The 20,072-nt window shown below is 46.0% G+C and overlaps 1 protein-coding gene across 3 annotated transcripts in view; it reads right to left on the bottom strand.

Moving 5' to 3' along the window:
* LOC8034107 (protein C12orf4 homolog) overlaps positions 1–20,072 on the bottom strand; it is a 106,968-nt gene that overhangs the window by 65,898 nt on the left and 20,998 nt on the right. For all 3 annotated transcript variants that reach the window (XM_029966659.3, XM_042294402.1, XM_042294403.1), the window contains 5 exons: positions 18,894–18,994; positions 10,321–10,405; positions 7,525–7,637; positions 3,392–3,576; positions 2,586–2,831 (listed from right to left, as the gene is read on the bottom strand). In XM_029966659.3, the coding sequence (XP_029822519.2) occupies positions 2,586–2,831; positions 3,392–3,576; positions 7,525–7,637; positions 10,321–10,405; positions 18,894–18,994 (730 nt within the window). The remainder of the gene's footprint in view (positions 1–2,585; positions 2,832–3,391; positions 3,577–7,524; positions 7,638–10,320; positions 10,406–18,893; positions 18,995–20,072) is intronic.

The following is a 20,072-nucleotide window of genomic DNA, read 5'->3' as shown; positions in this document are numbered from 1 at the left end:
ATTACGCGAGTGAAAAAAAAAAAAAAGTCGAAATTTTGAGAGCTGACCTCGGGGGTGCGTTCATTACGTGAGTGCGTTCATTGTGCGAGTAAATACGGTATTGACCGAAATTTTGGACACCATAAAGCTTATTGCTCTATATTTCGGACATAGTTTGCGTGATTTCTTTAGCCTATAGCCACACAACAGCTGCCGCGATAGCGCCATAAGCTTAGTCACTGCCATTTTGGTTGTTTTGATTTTGCCCTGTAGCCTTGATACCATGTCCTATGCAATAAACAAGCTGGGTTGAGGCTATAGTCAGGTTTTCCGGTTCCGCTATAGCCAACATGGCCGCCGTCTGCCCATTCTCATGGCTCTTCCAGTTCTTCTCGTGGTCTGTGTTTTTCGAGAGCGATAGCGAGAAGAACGGCCGTCTGCTGTTGTGGCCTTTGAGTGCAAAGGCCTTTTGCCGATAGGCTTAGTATCGAAGCAAGCTTGGTGGACTAAACGTTGTCTACAAATAGTGCCAAATGGCGCCAACCTCAACTTCGCCGTTTGTGCCAACAAAGGCGCCAAAAAAGCGCAGCACCGTGATCAAACAGATCAACAAACATCTGAAAAGTGAATTATATAAAGGGGAAATTGACGAGAACTTAAAATTGACATCAAGCAAGTGGAAAGTGCACAATACGCAGCAGAATATGCGCGGAAATTTGTTCTTTTAACTGAAATCGATTTTTCGGACCGCTTGACTATTCTGACAATTTCGGGGTCTCCTCAGAGTTCGAAAAATCGGACAGTGACTGTAGCATTTTATTGAATATAAATGGATTCAACTGAATAGAATTCAAATGAATATATTGTGAACAGTAATCAAACATGATGAAATACAGCCTCAGTAAACATGGACGACGAAAAGGAAACGAACACGACAGGACAACGGCTGATTTCATTATGTTTGACTGTTACCAACTGACCCACTTTACAACCCTACCTCAGAACTGTAATCAATTGACTCAAATATACAGGGTGTTTATTTTTAAGCTTAACAGACTCGTTTAAAAAAGACAATGTGAAAGCAACACTTATGCAGTTTGTGCAGGTGAGTTATACGTAAGCAGCAGTCGGCTAATTAATTAAAATATGTTCATTAACATTTTAATTACTGAAAATTAACATGGTTCAAATAGCAAGCTTGCCAAGTGTCGAAAATCACTGAATTAGTCCATATTTAGAAAGACTTGGAGTACATAAGAAGCATGGTGGAGTGCTAAAGTTACCACTTGTGCAGCAGGAAAAATGCTACCACTGTGATAATGTGCCTGCACGGTTTATCTGTCTTTTATTATAGCCCCAGCCGTGTGCCTGTTGCATGAGTGGTAACTTTAGCGCAATAAACTGTGCTACGTACATGCTCAGTCTTTCTTGAAATTACTGATTTAGTGGTTTCCAATGATGCTAAGCAAATTTCTAATTGGAACCACAGATTTTTTTCACTAATTAAAAATACTTGCAGCCTTTCCACTCTGGTGAAGGAAGACCAGCAAAGCTGTACTATGGTGGGGCGACCTCAAGGACGACTTTTTGGACGACCTCAAGGACAACGCCTAGAGGGCGACGTCTAGGACAACCTCAAGGATGACGTCTAGAACAACATCAAGGACGACCTCTAGGCTGACCTCGAGGACGACGCCTAGACGACCTCAGGGACAACACCTAGGACGCCCTCAGGGACAACATCTAGGACGACCTCAGGGATGACATCTAGGATGACCATAAGGACTTCTAGGCTGACCTCGAGGACACCACCTAGAGGACGACGCTTAGGACAACCTCAGGGAGGTCTAAGACGACCTCAAGGAAGCTGCCTAGGACGACATCAGGGACGACATCTAGGACGACCTCAGGGACGACTTCTAGGCTGACCTCGAGGACGATGTTTAGGACGACCTCGGGGACGATGCCTAGGACTACGATGCCTAGGATGACTTCAGGGACAACCTCAAGAACGACGCCTGGGATGACCTCAGGGACGACCTCAAGGACGACTTCTAGGATGACCTTGAGGCCGACATCTAGGACGACCTCAAGGACAACGTCTAGAATGACCTCGAGGACGACGCCTAGAGAAATTCAGCCTTTCCACTCTAGTGAAAACCAGAGTGGAAAGGCTGGAATGGTTGCCGCTATCTATGAGCAACGGCAGCAACCAGACAACTGGTTGCCGCCATCACCGATGACGGTAGCTGTCCAGAGTTTTGTGTCGACATTTATTTGGTGACGGAGACGAGACTGGGAAAACTAGCCCTTAACAGCTCTGCTGTAAAAGTTAATTATTACATTTTAGTTAGTTATTCGATTCATCTCAATGATTAGGCCCCAATGTTATGTCCCCATGACCATGCAACTCACCCACACAAATTTTAACGAATCTGTTAAGCTTAAAAAGAAACATGCTGTGGATTGGATTTAACCGAGTCTAATTTGAACAAATTGAATCAGATACGAACAGTATGCGATCAAATCGAATTTCATTGAGATGAATGTGAATAGCATTAGATTGGATTGAGTAGTATTCGCATTGGAGAGGCAGAGGGACGCACCTCGTACAGCTCATGGGAGAGGAGGAGGGGCAGGGTGACGCCGCAGACGTCCCGCTCGTGGGCCACCCTGAGCACGTTGCGCAGACCCAGGATCACGGGGTGCCGGGAGCCGACGTCGGCGCCCCGCAGGGACTCGTCCCCGACCACGTGGAACACCACGTGGGCCTCGGACAGGTTCGAGTGCCGTGTCACATAAAAGTCGCCCGGCTGCAGGGTTGGGCTGGCACCACCGCCTGCGCTGCCGCCCTGGGGGACGCAAGTCTCCTTCAGATATGATAGTTTGGATTCCTGTCAACGAGTGGTGTTCTCCGAGACGAGGAGGTGGGGGGTTATAGGGAGGGGGTGTGGATGACTATGGTGCTTTTAGATGAATTTATGAGCCTGATTCCCTGGTGAATTCAACCAGGGAGTCCAGGATCGTGCCCAAGAAATGGCGACCGCCAGTGTAGCTGGCAGTCACCATTTCTATTACTCGATCGAGGTCACGTGCTTTATGGGCCACGTTTGCAATCCCCCCCTTTCCTGGAGTCCCAGCCCTTGGGGTATTTAATCTTGTCTACGCCCGCTTCCCGAGATGAGTTTGAGACTACTGCGATATAAAAATAATAATAATAATAATATGCCCATGATGAGCTTGAGACCACTGCCCTATAATAATAATGATAATAATAATAATCATAATAATAATATGCACCTGGTGTGGTGGGATTCCTTGGGAGCCTGGAGGGGCTCCAGTAAAATTTTTAGTATAGGGTATGTAGGAATATGAACCACATTAGTATAAAATTTGAGATCCGAGCTCTTACCGAATGGTCCTGACCCGAGAAACTGGATCGCCGACTGGATTGGCTCGAGCTTCCGTCGGAGCCGGATAGGCTAGCGGCTGTCCGGATCTCGGCCACTTCGCGTGCCTTGGCACGAACCGTCTCGAGCTGATCGTCGATGTCCGCAAAGTGGAGCTCCGTCGATTCGTGACAAATGGCGGCAAACTCTGGAGCCAAAGGACAAGACATCATTCATGTTACTTTCAAGGGCAGCTTCACGTCTCCTCCGCCAAAAAACAATTCCACTTTTTTGGAGGTACTATTGCAAATCAATGTCCACACATCACATCAGTGAACTGTGCATTGCGCAAGTCTCAGAATTTGCCGGAAGGTAGCCCCAGTGGCCATGGTTAGATGATTAAGTTGCAGCTGAACACTACCCCGTTCAGAAGTATGAAGCATTTTTCTGAAGTTTCAGGAATAGGAAAATGTCCTTTGCTCGTTTGTTCGACACCTCATGCCAGCCCACTTCTACCGTATTCGTTTGATTTTAAGCGCAGATTTTCTTACAAGCTCGCAATGTTCAAAGCGAAATAGCTTAGATTTGAAGTATGCTAATGTTAAAAAATGTGCACAAGATCAATGTTAATCAAATGCAAAATACAATGATATAGGAGAGAATAAGTCGGTTTGCCGCATCACGTTTACGCTCTGCCCTGTGAATAGAATATAATAACCTTGCAGGCAACTGGATGATCGCAGCATTCGACCAGGTTGCCTGCACATTAAATCCTCTTTTGTGATTGCTACTGCGAGGTGGCCGAGCTTAAAATCGGCCACGCAAGCAGCGCTTCGCCGCCGATAAAAGACCGTCAAGAAGTATCCGCGCAGCTTTTTGGGTCGGAGCACGCCGCGCGAACAGTCAATAAATGCCTACGTGTTTAACATAATTTAAGACAAAACCCCGAGACTGGGGAAAACAGAAAGGACAGCACAACACACAAAGTCCCAGACTTTGAACCTAGAGGGAATGGTCCCATGCTATTCGGTCGATTCGAAACGGCGGGGCATGGGCACATACATCGGTGGTCCCAGTGGGCACATAATGTTGCCTATGCTTCAAATATACACAAAGAAGCAGGAAAACATCACATGCGAGGTCTGAATCTCTGTCTCTGTATCTTGTTTTTTTACAGCAGACGATCCCCAGGATCATGTCACCCGCAAAGAAATGTAAACACAAAACTCCAGTTGCCGCCGTCGCTCATAGATGGCGGTAGCTGTCCAGAGTGTTGTGTTTGCCGGCTGTCTGTTTGCCGCCGTCGCTCATAAATCGTGGCAACATTTCTTCGGAGGAAGAAGAGCGGGAACGGAATGAGCGGCGAAATGCGAAGCAGCGCGAATGGTTTCGCCACCGCTGCGAGGCCGCTATCGCCAAAGTTCGACTGCATCGAGCGCTTCAAATTCCCTTGCGAAAGAAGAGCAGATCGCTTGCCTGGAAAGCCACCGCTGGGAACAGAACCTACAGCTCCGCTACTCCTACTTCTTCACCAAAATGGAAAGGCTGAAAGTTTTTTGTTGTTATTTTCTCGTTTTATCTTGCACAAAAACAAAAATGTCAAGCATTGTACAAAAGAAAAAACTGAGTCGACGAGCACTCTAACAACTCAACTCATTGTGGCGAAACGAACACACCTAACCTTTCGTTCGCTTTCTTTCTCCGCTTTTCCGTCGCTCCCTTTCTCATTCTTTCTCTCAGGAGCTCCGATGTCGGTGCTTACGACTTGCCGCGCTCTGCTCGCATCCTTGTGTCCCTGGCCCTGTGCCACTCAACGACAAATTCAAGGTGCTTACGGCGTCGGCAGGCAGCTTCCGACAGTCGTCATCCGAAAGCCGGACCGCGTAAAGAAAACAAAGAAATAGTATGCTCACAAGATGCGCCGAGCCTCATTCCGGAGCTGACGAATGAGTACGGCCAAACACTCGAAATCGGGGGGCGGCTCGCTCCATCTATCGACCGGTGCCGATACCAAGCGTCGTTGACTTTAAGTGGTCGAGCCCGACGAAGCGGCAATGACTGCGACTGTCTCTGATCTCTCGCCCAGAAGGGGCCGCTTACACTTCCGTACAAACTTCCCACTCGGCAAGAAAGAAAACAACATGTCGTCCCTCTCGCTTGCAAGTTTTTTTCCAGCGAAATATTAGCCCCAGGCACCCATAATTCTATTTCTTGGTGCAACGAAAATTAGGTCTGGGTGGACATTGGCTCGGAGAAATTTCACTTTCATTTTATCTTTTGATCTGGGTAACGTAATGCGCTAAATCCTTCATCTCCATCACCACTGTTAAAAGGTGTCATATTTGTGCAGACTTAGAGCTTTCTGCGACGCATAGTTTATCCATGGGGGCAGGAAAAAAAGTAATTTTACGGTTAATTGCCAATGGCCAAATATGCAGTTAATTAATAGTTGAATACACCATTAATTATTGATCAAATACAAGGATAGTTGCTAATTCATGGCTGAATACACAAATAACACACGATTAGTAGTATGGGGTCCTTTCCCCTGATGTCACTTCTGGTTAGACTCGAAATCGAAACCAACATTGTTGTCTGCTATCAGTGCCTTGGCGAGGTCACTGTTTATGAGTCAAGTGAAGGTCAGTGCGGGTTGAAATGTATAACAAAGGTTGGCATTGTGACGTCGGTGGTCGGTGAATGGGTTGTGGCTATATAAGGCTTTGAGGAAATAAACGCAGTAGCTGAGTTTGAAACATTCTTCTTCCTCTGTCATTTTTCTCCCACCAAGTTCCCCTCTTTTACCAAAGTCTCAGGTATTCTACATCATGATTAACATCCACCAGCTCGACTGCCCTCTTTTTTCTTGGCACCATGTTGGAGGAATTCGGCATCTTATTGCAGCAACAATAGTGCCGTAGAGTCATGAAGCTGTCTTTGTATGTATAACTACCATTTCAAAATACTTTCTTCTCCTAGCCAATAGCAAAGAGGTTCCTCACCCGACACTAAGTGCAGTCCAGAAACCCTTAGTTGGGGTACGAAATTCTTCTGTCTAGACCATAGAGTTAATGTAATAATCAAGAGTGAAAGGTCCCATGCATTTGGCCGCATTGGAGCGGCGGGGCATAGATGCGGTCATCGGCAGCCCCGGTTGGCAGTCCCGATAAGCCCCCGTCACTGGCGACGCCTTAATATAAAAAGCAGCAAAACATCACCTGTAAGGCCTGTACCTCGTTATTTTCTAGCTGACAAGCAGTCGAGCAACTTGAACTTGTCGCGGCAAAACGAACGCGTCTAACCCTTCGTCTGCTTTCTTTTTCCGATATTTCGTCGCCTTCTTTCTCTCGAGACCGGAGATGTTAGTGCCCGGGGATTGCCCCCCCTCCTTCTGCTCCCGTCTTTGCTCACCTAATTCAGATTGCGCAAGGTACATACTATTCGGTACGACCCAAATAACCAAAGTGTTCAGTGTTATTTTCCGGCGAAGAGACAAAATGCACGCGCGCTTTTCCATAGGAATACACGGGAAGACTGGAAAAGTAGACTGGTTGCTGTCTGCTTCAATTTGCGTCACGGAAGTCGCATAGACACTAGCGCCAGTTGAACCTCTAGCGTACATTGTAATAACTCTATGGTCTCGAGGAGCGGCAACCATAGACGAAGATCTTTGTTTTCGCGCAAATTAGGTGTTTTTGATTCCTCAAATCGGTAAATATGCAGTTAATAGTAGTGCGTCGATAAATACCGTATTATCCAAAAAATGTGTTTTGAAAAGTTAAAACTTTACGCAGTGCGGTCTCTCTATGGGTATGGACTACACGAGGATTTTTTTTTTTGAGATCCTCAATTATGACCAAACGTTGCGCATTTTGTGAATGACGGGCTATGTTAATGATGATTTCTAAACGATACGACCTTCATTGTGTATTACGAAGTGGGCAAAAGTGTGTTGCGTACAAGAATATTTTACGCACTGACTTTTTAAGGAAAACCACATTCTTTTTGGCCGAAATTTGCTCCTGCAGACCATACCCCGAGTGCGGATAGACCAGAAAATACGGCGATTAATGGTTCAATAACGGCTGATCTTCTCGATTGTACCAAAGGGTAATCCCCAGGAATAACGAGCGTTAGACGAAGCGACGGGCAAGACCTCTCTTGATGCCGACGTAGGAGTTGATGCGATTGTCCACGAGCAGCACCAGACCAGACAGGCTGTTGGAGTGCAGGGACATGGCCATCTGGAGCCTCTGGGGCGCCGGAACCCTGCAACACAACTCGAGTTTCATCCACTTGACAGTACACATTGCACATTCACCTCAAGAACCGCAATAAAACAAGTCCGGCTCCTCATGGAACCTCGCTTATTCCTTTTTCATGCGTCGAATAAAGAAGCACTAAGGTGCTTGTTAGCTTTGTGCTACAGTAGAACCTCGATAATTCAATCTCGGTTTATTCCGAATCCCGGACAATTCGCAAAATTTCCACGGTCCCGTGACTTCTCATGAAAATATGACCGGATAATCTGAGCCCTCCGCGTGTGCCTATTCGGTTAATTTGCCGATTTGGTCTTCCACGTTCAATTTTTAGTTGCTAGGTGGCGCCAGTTGGCATCCAGATTCAACAGAAAAAACAAAGACGGCAAGCGTCTTCGCTGATTCGTTTCCTGTTTGCTGGTCCATGTAAAGTCCCTTTGTTTTTTGGGGGAGGGGGGCTAGGGCGGGCATTGGGTAGGCTTAGTCACTCTCGTCTCACATGGGTTGGGTAATAGGTGTCAGTGGTCGGTATTCTTGGCGCCACGCCGCTGTGGTTTGGGCCGTTGGGCCATAACTGAACCGCATGTAATCGATGTAGCGAGCGACAAGACGAGCAACGGCGACTTCAACGAGAGTCAGCGTCAAGTGACGGAGATTTCTCACTGTTGCCTGTCGCGTCGCTCATCCCCCCGGTCACTCGCTCCCGTCGCTTTCATGCAGTTTTCCTCGTCGCGAGCGACGAGGCAAACCACATGAAAGCAGGTCGCTTCGCTGTTGCTCGGCGACCCACTTCGCTGTTGACCGAGCAACAGCGAAGCAGGTCGCTGCTGCTTGTCTGGTCGCTCACCAAATCGCCTACATGCGACCAGCCATTGAGCAAGAGGATACTGCCAGTGCTAGTGCCAGTATTGTCCCTGGGATTGACAATGAGGGAGAGGAGTTTTGCTCCCGCATTAAGGACAGTGACGTTGAGTCGGTCGGCACAAGTTTCACAGACTACTTAAACATACAAGAGAATGACTAAACCTGCTACATGGACCTTGAGAGCGAAATCACTGAGTGTGACGGCAGAGATTGATGACAATGATGAGCCGCCTTGGGCCCCCACTCTAGGGGAAGTTATACAGTCGCCGAATGTCCTCCGTACGTAACGGCGGCGATTCTGAGATGATGCGCCTAGTTAGCCTTCTTGAAAATATGATGGTCGGTGCCGCTAATTACAGAACGCAGCAGTCCCATATCGCCAACTACTTTGGGTGATGTTCTCTTGTTTTGACTACTCATTTTGAATAAAATGTTTCCTTCAAGATTCAAGTCTTCGCGCACAATATTTTGTCATTTTCTTTCGTTTTTGGATAATTCGCAAATCCACTTAATTCGCAAATTTTTCGCAGTCCAACCGACTTCGAATTAACGAGGTTCTACCGTATTTTATCCAGACATTTCCATAGCCAAAAGCACTGTTTCTTCCATCGACAAGCAAATCTTGCGTGAACTACCTTAAAGTTCCGAGAGAACGCCCGAAATATCGCCCACCCACCTCTTTTGGGGCGAAATATTTATTTTAGTGGAATTCCCAAACATCGCCTATCCCCTAAAAATGGCAATAGCTTCGACATGTCCAAAAGCCCAAGAAGCTCTCGCAGCGTACACGTCCGACGGCCCCTTTAGAGAAACCTTGGGAGACCCATCTGCGAACATCGCCAGTGACCCGATTTCAAACAAAAGAGGAGATACTTGTTCGATTAGATTGGTGATATAAGAGCAAAGTAGAAGCGAAGCATTCGAGAAACCCGGGTGCAAAGGAAAAGAAGAAACGGCTCGAGCAAACAAACTCTACCCCAGGAGACAGTCATTCTTCTGCCTGCCCTGCAACTGTTTACCCGCGCTCGGTTCCAGCATCTACCTTGAGGAATAGCTACACGATTCAGAGAAAGGTCGAAGTTGTTCAGCATCATTTTCATGTTCTTGGAATTACCAAGGTTCTGAAGCACACAAAAGAAATCCTTAGAATTAAACAGACACCGGATTAAACTTAGAATTACAGCACATTTTTTTCCCATAAGCTCGTATGCATCGTTAATGGAACCATACCCACGCTTTAAAATTAACCGAAAGTTCTATTGAAGCAACTTTGAAATACCGAGAGTTGAACGTAACATGAAGTCTGATTAAACCCTCGGGTGCCACACATACTCGGGCACGTTACCGTTTGATTTTTCTCCCTGCCCCTCCCAACTTTTTACCTGTAGCAGCACATATGAGCATACAATGAAAACAATGGTTTATCTTGCAATGTCAATTTCTCATGGCACCTACATTTATTTATTTATTTTTTGTTTAGGCAACTTTTGTTTTGGTGTGCTCTTTTATATTTACAGAAAGGTGAATCTACGGCATGTCGTTCAACCTGTGCTTCATGGCAAACACCGAGATCTAGAAATTACAAATAAACTCGGCATTTCACGACTCTGAAAACAAGTTAGTTACAGTTACGAATAAACAAGGGCCGAACATGGCCGCTCAAAAGAGTGAACGCGGGATGCGAGGTCGAGCCACCCCTGCATACCACCATGTCTCGAAAAGTACAATATACGAGAAATATGTCGTGGGTTGAAGGCATGCAGACAGCGTTACTGAGACCGAATTTTGCGTTTGGCATGCAGGAAGAAACAAAAAAACCTGGCACCCACCCCATGCCGTAAGTCGTGTGGCGGCATAGGTCGAGCACGTTGGCAGACAGCAGACGGAGGTTGTGCATCACCTTCAGCTGTGACCCTGCAGAGGACAGACACTTCGCTCAAACACACGGCCAAAGAGTCCTCTTTCTGTTAGAACAGCCCAAAAATAGCCAACCCTTTCCACTGTCAACGACGTTTCAAAAGCATCACAAAAAGATTTTCTCACTTTGGAAAATGACTGCTCAGAATAAACAGTTTACATTCATAAACCTCAAAATAGGGATCGGAAAAATATGCTGTTATGAGGCTCTCGCCTCTTCTTTTTTGATTCTCTTTTTCACCCAACCAGATGACTCTGCCTCTCAACAGAGTTAACGAGAAAAACCTTTTTCCCCGGTGATAGATGATCTGCTTTGTACGGCTTGCCGAAGGTTGGACAAAGAGGGGCTGCTGGCCTCAGATGTAGCGAAGCAGGAAAATAAATGCATACACTGCCAAAAAATCGCACACTGAGTTGATTTGGTGCCGTATGATTTGTGGCATGACATTTTATCGTGCTTTTTAGCATAATAAAACATGATATCACATACTGTCGGGCTAAGCAAACGTTTAATGCGCTGAATGGTAGAAGAACCGAGATGGATGTGTACCATAGTTACCCCAGTACCAAAGTGTTGGATAACTAAAATGAAAAATTTAGCACTTTACCCCTGTATGGCACCTACCACAGTGAAATTTCTATTATCTGAACGAGAGGAGATAGAGAAAGAGATGGCTAGTAAAGTTTAAAATGGGCAATCGAAACTTGAGAAACTCTCATGTGCATAGTAAATGCATAAATAAAAGCGACTTCGTGTATCTTGTTGGCTTTATTGTGTTCTGTGGTGCTGGTCCCTCATTACTTGCCAGTCGTTTCCTTTTTGCGTTTTGCAAACCAGTAAACAAAATGATTCCCCAAAACAACTAGCCGGAGGAGGTGGTGGCTGGCTCCTGAAATTGCTTCAACTATAAATGTTTACTTATTCGCCTGACTGCAGCAAAACATGCGAGACCATCTCTGAGATCGAGACCTGTAAGGTCTAGAAAGTCGGCGACACTTCAACATCCCTAAAATGATGTATACACCCGCTGAAGAATACGACTGAATTTGTTTTTGCAGAATCCAAAAAATGTGGAAAAAGTGTAGTGGGCTTCTCAGCGAGAGCTTTTAAATTTAGGACCAATCTTTAGCAAATATTAGTGAAAACAAATGAATCAATTGCCTTAATTTATAGGGCCAAGCATGACAATTTATGAAGTTTAGAATTTCAGCTTTTCCTTTGACCAAAAGTCAAAATGTGGCAAACTCTTCTGCAACATGTCCGATGCGGTAGAGTAAAAGCGACATTGCAAAGAACTCTCACTTAGAATTGGTTTGAACAGTGCTGTACGAATGCTCCCCAGCAACTGCCACTTCATATGAAAGCGTCCATACCACAAAGCTTCATTAACCAAAGCAAGCGTGGGGCATCGAGCATCGCAACAGCAAGCATGTGCACAAATAAAATGGCCGCACATTCTACACTCTGGTGACTGCAAAGCAAAGTTTTCCACAGGAGAATCCAAAAACTCAACAAATTAAGAATCAGACACTGTGATGCACACCGCGTGAGTTGTCATAACAAACTCCAGGCTTTTTTTTACATTTTAAAGATTATATTTATAACAAGCATTTCGGAGACACTGTAATTCACTAGATAAAAAGGAAACAAAAACGTCATATGCGAAGTATTTAGAATAAATCAACAGTTATCAATTGAGGCACATGCAAACTAACGTAGTCTGTAGTCTGCTTGAACGACAGAAAGGCACCCGTGAGCTGGCATCACCGAAACTGCTAGTACACCAACTGGTGTCGGCACTGCTCGTACGCGGACGTTTCACCTCCGCTCACGTGCAGTGCCCACACCTGGTGTGGGAAAATGTGGACTTGTTTGTAAACAAAACAACATGTTGGTGTATAGCACCACATCGGAACACACTCTGACAAAACTATCACATATGAAGAAGGGTCATCTTGTTCCTCGCTACCTGCTTTTCTGTCATACAGTGATGCGATTGGTCCGGGCCGTTTTGGAGCACCTTTTAGAACATACACATACACTTCACTTTCATTCCTACTGCTGCAAATAGTATATGTTAAAATTCATATGTTGGCCCATCCATCAAAAGACAATGTATACTTAACCTTCCCATTTCTGTGCAACCTTTTCTTAGCATTAACTGCGCAACAGGTTTGTTTCTCCGAAATGCCCCAAACAAAGAACTAGCTGTTTACTTGTGTGTGGATGTGCCAGGCATGACAACAATATGCTCAGCAATGAGGACCAGTATGAACATTTGTGAATGGCTATTTTAGGTATGGAGCCAAAGGCAAACCATGTTATTTTCCACCGAAATATCGTAAAAACATGCATATAATACGAGGTCTTTTTTAAATTTTGCCATGTAAAATTTGCGGCTCATATTATACGCGGATTCCGACAATTTTGAGCTTCGATGAGGTGCGATCTAATGCAGTTTGACGTAGTTTCGGTTTCGAAGCAATATGGCATTCAAAACAGCTATCATCATAATAAAAATAGCAATGTCTGAGGCGCCACCATCCGTCCGCAGTCAGGTTAGGCAATGGCGTTGGCGCGTAAAGAAAACTTGGCCGCCTTCAAAAAAGTGATTTTAGTTGCGGAAGACATCGGCAACAGTGCTGCCGGACGACAATTCGCCGTAAATAAAGACAGCATCTGCGGATGGAGACGACAAAAGCAAGCTCCGTTGGCATGCAACGGAACGAGAAGAAGCTTTAGGAGCCCAAAGAATGGCGCGTTCCCCGACGTCGAGGCAAGTCTTAGCGACTTTGTACAAGAGCAACGTGAACGGCACCTCGCCGTAAACATCGAGCTGCTGCAAGAGAAGGCGAGAGAACTTTGGCAAGCCGACATTGGGTTGCTCGCTTTCTGGTTTTCACTGCGTCGGCGCACGCTCGTCGCTTGCTCTTTCAAGAAGCGCGGGATTTCAAACGCGCTCGACGGCACTGAAGACGACTGCCTTTGGAAGGAGGCGTCGGAAGGAGTCTGATGGAAGTGACGACAGTAAATAAGGTTCAATTACGACGCAAATAAGTGTTCTTCTTAAGACGTCCTGGGTCGTATTTTACGCAGAAAATTTTCGTGTTCCTTAAATCGTTTCGTGTTATACGTGAATAAAACTTTCTTTTCTCCTTTTTCGCGGTCCTTAAATCATGCCTCGTATTATAAGCAGGTTTGTATTATATGTGGGTTTCTACGGTAATGTTACAACGGAATGATATTGAGCACCCAAATTGATCTCCCGTTGAAGTTCTAAAGGTCGTAATAAAATCGCAATTCTTAATTCAGATTAAAACAAAACTTTTGTCATTCAATTATTAAGATCAATGACATTTTATAAAAAGAGCACCATGATTACAAAGCCTGGCACGCAAACAATGAAGTTTAGAAATAATTCAGTCAAACTCATTAGGGTATTCCTAAGTCTTCAATTCATTGTTTGGTCCAGCTAATTTAGTGTAATGTTTACTCCGTTCACGGTGCCGCCACACAGATGGAACCTATGTAAATGTGATAATTAAACGAGAGACTCAACATAACTATACGAGCTTATAGAGTCATCCATATAAATCTTCCCACAATAGACAAGTATCTTTGCTAAATCACAAGTTTAAAAAAAGAAAGTTGTCAAAAAATTGCATTCATTCTTTATCTATTGTCCATCCTTCATATATCTCATATACTAGCCACAGTCTTACTCGGAGCCTTTCACCGCAAGGTAGAATTGGTACATCGGCATTTACCAAGTTCTTGAACTTGGTAAGTGCTGTGGTTGCTTGGGAAAGTCCTCCGTGTTTTTATTATTTCTATTTTAAGTATTCAAGTTCTTTTTTTGTTATTTATTCAAGTTCTTTTTTTGTTATTTTTTGGTATACCCGATGCTTGCACGTGCAACGTTCCGCTTCCAGAAGAGTGCTCTACCCTCAGCACGTGACTGTGCTGCAGAGAAGTGAGATACGCAAAGTTGCAATGCCTACCTCTGCGGTTCTTGCTTCACTGCAGTGCACCAGTACGCCGTGAGAAGCGCACTCAACGAAGCCGCCTAACACACCAAAACAGACCCCCAACGTGAGAAATATTGTGCAACTTCCAAGCACCCACCGTGTTTGTGCAGAGATCAAATCGAGTAGTATGTTATTTAAAGCGATGATCAAAAGTTCCGAAAATTCGGCCGAGCCTATCCTAATGATCTGGCATCATGTAGAGGGACCTCAGCTATTACACTTTTGATAGAATAAAGGGAAATGACGCTTTGGTGCAAGGTAGGTGCCAATTGATCCCATTTCGTGAAATGCAGCAGGACGTAGCGGGGTAAGCACTTTGGCACAGCCATCACATCACTGGTCTCTTGAAGGGCCGTTTCACACACTTGTGTTTGGTTACAACAGTGTGCATTGTGCAACCTTGGGATCACTAACGACGGCGGACTGGCACCCTCTGTTGGGTATTCCTGGAACATTTCCGGTCCGTGTATATCTTTTCTGCACATCATTCTTTCAATATTGGGCCTAGAAAACTTTTTACAATGTTGAAAATGACCATTTCTTATAGACAGTATGTACAATTCATCTTGCAAAAACCATAAAACCTTCACTCTAGTTAAAAGCGTTTCTAGGGCGACCTTATTATACACCAGGGGTGCCAAACCATAAGCATACTGCTGTAAGGAACTCTTCTCAACAAGGAAGGCGGTAAAATCCAAACAGCGTGCAAACCTCTCGAACAAACAAACATCTAGCCGAACTGCTCTAGACTGCAACGATGTCATGCGAGGCGAATATTAAGGTGCCTGTTTCATGAATGGGGACACACAACAGAGGAACATAATGAGCAATTGCTCTATAAGTGAAACAAAATGTGGCACCCAACTGAATTTTAAGATAAAACTTTTAGCCTTTCCACCCTGGTGAAAAAGGGAGACCAGCGAAGCTGTACCATGGTCAGATGACCACTAGGACGGCGTCTAGGACGACCTCAAAGACGAGGTCCAGGACGACCTGTAGACAGACTTCTAAGACGATCTAAGAACAACGCCTAGAAGACAACCTCAGGGACGACTTCAAGGACGACCTCAGGGACGACATCTAGGACGGCCTCAGGGATGATGTCTAGGACGACCTCAAGGATGGCTGCTAGGATGATTTCGAAGACAATTTCTAGGACGACCTCAAGGAAGACTTCTGGGACGACCTCAAGGACGACTTCCAGGACGACCTCGAGGACGACACCTAGGGAAATTCAGCCTTTCCACTCTGGTGAAAACCAGAGTGGGAAGGCTGAAAAGGTTGTTGCAATCTACGAGGAAGGCCGGCAAGCCGATTGTTTGGTTGCCGCCGTCGCTCATAGATGGTGATAGCTGTCCAGAGTTTTGTGTCGACATTTCTTTGCGGGGGACACGATCCTAGGGAAACTAGCCCCTAACAGCTCCGCTGTAAAAGGTTGCTGTTTAGGTCTTTGATGGCACAACAGCAACGAGGGCCACACTGCACCAAACAAACATAGTTTGCTGTTCAGGTTGATGACTTAAGGATTATAGTAGGATCAAATGTACAATGAAGGTAATGTTCCTAACAAGTGGAGAACAGTAGACTTAAAATTTGTGCCAAAACTCACCTTTTTTTAAAAAGTTAATGACTTGCTCGAACGGAACTCTAGAATGTTTGCCTAGCAGGAATGCAGGATGGAACGGGATCTGATATGCAAAATACCCTGGGAAACAAGTGCTCTGCTCGAGTTCCGGACAGAGCCATAGAACACGCAGTACTCTCAGCGCTTTACCAGAGTGATCACAATCTGGAGCATCATCTCCACAAGGGAGATGTCCGTGGGTCAGGAAACCAATTCTGAAGCTAAACTGGAGAACCTCGTAGAAGCGACTTTTACGAGATGAATTTTCCCACAACTTCCAGACTGGTTTTACTGCACGCAGCTTGTTATGCAGCTTGTAGGCCCCATTCAAGCTGCAATCTGGTTAAGAGTGCTTTCCTAATGAGGGGCTTGACATCCCGGTAGGGTATGCCAGTTAAGGTATCCGTAAGATTCTTTGTGGAAGTAGATAATTGGGAAATAAAAACAGCGCGAAAAGACGAGGACGAGACAAAGAAGTGACACGGACGTAGCGCCGACTTACAACTGAGTTTATAGAACGCAAAATCGTAATATATTTCTGTGGTGTCGCAATTGGTCCGCTTTTTCGTTGCCTACAATTCCAACATGACTCTGGACCCAGCACAAACCTTGGTTATGAACAACAAGCAAAAGCTTTACCGAGTAAAAAAATGATTATGTGGAGTTTGCCGACAATTTCATCCAAGCGTCAGTTCTCCTTGAATTTCTCCTGGCACTGCAAGAACAATGTCGCCGCCACTGCACTCCACTTGGTTTCAAAGCAGCCGTAAGATGCTTCGAGTCTCCGCAGTCATCGGCGTTTCCCGAGGTGCCTCTCCGACGTCGCTTCGTGCTTACTCTGTGTCTACTCTGGCCGCACGCAAAGTTTATCATAGTAGCATCCGTGGCAGGAGCAACGGGAACGTCCTCATCCACAAGCACAAAGAATTGAAGTTATCCTCGGTGGCTTCGCCAACATGTTTTCACATACTCCTTAGCAATCGCTGCAGCTCTGGGAATCGTGCACCGGCTCGGCAAGCATGCTCGCATAGCGAGAGAATTCAACGTGGGCAAAGCAGTTGGCGATTTTTCCTCTTCAAGTCGCGGGCACGCTTTCTCTCGCATGAAAATCTTCTCGAGCCCATTCAGCTTGCCTTGTTCATTTCGTAAAATGGTGGACAGTGTCAAACAGCTGATGCCGGAATGTCAAATTCTTTGGCGATTTCTGACTTGAACCGGCCACTTGTCTCAACCTCGCAGATCTAACTTTCAGTAAACACTCCCACTCTCCCATATGACGCAAGTGTGCATGTATGTACGCACACTTGCGCCCGCCGCACGCACACTTGCAGCACGCCCGTGCAGGCGCGCACGTCGGGGGCTCTTGAAGGGATGATCTCCTCCAAGCTCCATCGGCTCTATCCCTCCTTTGACCCGATGCTGCTCCCGCTGCCCTGCCAGCGTCGGCGCATAGGCATTGGAAACGGCGCTCTGCATGCTCTGCCCTTTGTCCCCTGTTTGCTCCTTTTCTTGTTTGCCATTTTCTCAATATGCCGATTGCCTCGGTAGAGAAGGGGGAGGGAAAGCGAGGGTTTCCCTGCACCTCCGTGTAGGCTTGCATGCTTTCAGCACCGTGGCCTTTCTAATAAGCGTGGTCGGCCGCCAATACACTTCAAAATGCGTGCTTTTCGGTCGAGACCATGTCAAACTTCGATAAAAGCGATAATTCGAAAAAAGTGATTTCATTATAATGAGGGATTAGTGCACAGAGACTGCACTGCACATAAGCAAAGCAGAAAATGGGATTATTTCAAAATTTTCAGCCGCAAGTGGCAGCTACGGGAACTACGGTGTGATGTCAACCCTGGTGTCTCGTTTAAATTTAGCAAGATGTGCCTTTATCTGCTAAATCTAAAAGTAGGCTTGACAAATTTTGCCATTTCAACATTAATAAATGCATCAAAAGCTTTGCATCCTTCCTAAAATTTTACTATACAGGGTGACAATAGTGCCATCTTCTGCCCAAGGTGCAAAAAATCATCAGAATGCGTTCAAGATCAGAATGTGAGGGCTGCCTGCGCTTCATCATGAAACCGCCCTCCATTCTGACGCTGCAATTTTGCGGCCGAAATCGTCGCCACTAGTGGCACTGCACCACAGCTCACAAGGTTTCGTTTCACATGTTTTGGCCACAGCCTGTCGACCCTGAGCGTTCCTCCCCCCCCTGTGATGCCCATTGTTGCTTGCAGTAAGCTGACTCGCATAATGGGTTTTAGGACCGTCCAATAACCACATCAATGCCTATTTGTTGTCTCTGGTTCTTATTTTTTAATTAAAAGGAACAGGCATATTAAACACAGATAAGCAAGTTTGGTTTCACATTTGTGTTACTCACCAGGAAACCCAAACGCACATGCACATACACAATGCACACATGCAAGCACACAAAAGAAAAAATGAAAGAAGGACTCTACCTTACAAAGAATGCTCACGCAGCCCAGACACAAAGGCTAAAAAACCCCTCCAAGGCTGAACACACCACTGAAGCAGAAAATGGGCACAAAAGAACTCAGCATGGGAAAACACTCAGACCGTGCATTTTCTTCATGTGTCGTCTGCTTGAAACCACCCTGTGCGTGAGCTTTCCGACAGTGCTTTTCCTCCTGTAACATGGTTCCCTGCCACACTGTGAATGGCCAAGAACTCCTGCCACTTCACCGCTCCACCAACCGTGCCGCAGATCAGAGTGGAGCAGTTGGTCGTGTACAATACTTAAATCTTCGACAGTTAAAAAAAAAAACGAAAAAATTAACAGACGCAGGCTAGGGGTGATTGGTGAAGCTCTCCACTCACCGAGGTGAATGGTGAAGCTCTCCGAAGGGCGGGGAGGCGGCGGCGTCCAGTTGTCCACTTCGTGACCTGCCAAGGACCGGGAGGCTGCCCGCATCCGAGCCCTTGAAAAGAGACGTCCCCAGTGAGGGAACAAGCCGAGCCAGATGGGGTGACGCTTCATACCGATTTTAAGGTCTGAATGCACATCATACCACGGCGTACACCCCCTCCACCATCCTTAAAGTGGGCACTACACCACTTTCTGCAATAGTCTATTTATGGCCATAAGTCACTCTATGGGCTCTAAGCACCCTAAAACAATTGGTCGGAGCATAGGTTTACTATGTTGCATAGTAAACTACGCTGACCCCTTTACTTTTCTGTTCTGGCTTTCTCTTTTGCTTCATCTATTTTTTGCTGCCTCTCTTTGGCCTTGTTACGGTGCCAGTGTTAGCGTCTCCCAAAGGGAAATGTCTGTGGCATTTCCCAAGAGTTGTGCTGATGCATTCCCTAAAAATTCATCAATGGATCTTCCTATAGTTTTCGTTTGCCCCCTTTTCTGCACTCTGCCTGTCAGAGCGTGTCAACGCCCTTGGATACAGTCGTCCAATCACTCGTGATAAGAACCCGATCCATACCACTCGTGGAAGGAACTGCATCCATCGTTTTAACTACAAACACAAATCACAGCCCATTTACTGCTAGTACAGAAACCCAGAGCAAAGAACATCCGGCGACCGCAGAGCGGCAACTGAGCATGCCCGCATTCCACCGCGCCGCAGCGCCTCCTCGTCTCTGACTCCGTGCCAGCTGTGCGATGCTGCTTTGACGAAAATGCTCCTTTTGACAAAAACTAGGCGGTGTCTGTCAGTTTGTCAGTGCCAGGAAGAGAGGGAGACAGAGAGGATGATGTGTGTTGACGCCATTGCTTCAAGTCAATGGGGGCGTCACATGTGTCACACCCTCCCCCTATATCTCCCTCCATCCCCGGCGCTGACAAACTGGCAGACTGCTGCATTAAAAAAAGTATTTTCATGGGCCATCGCAACTTTTTCACGCTGTCTTGACATTTGTTCGACTGACGCACCAATTTTCGTCAGGATCCAAAATTCCCAATCCTGCTCAATCTGAGTCTCAAATTGTTCCGCTTTGCGGTCGAGAGAATGTGATCTGCGAATGTACCCATGATGCCAAAATCTA

The sequence above is a fragment of the Ixodes scapularis genome, unplaced genomic scaffold, assembly GCF_016920785.2.
Source record: "Ixodes scapularis isolate PalLabHiFi unplaced genomic scaffold, ASM1692078v2 PGA_scaffold6__148_contigs__length_123643588, whole genome shotgun sequence".
In the NCBI taxonomy this organism is placed as follows: domain Eukaryota; kingdom Metazoa; phylum Arthropoda; class Arachnida; order Ixodida; family Ixodidae; genus Ixodes; species Ixodes scapularis.
This window is presented reverse-complemented; position numbering and strand designations above follow the sequence as displayed.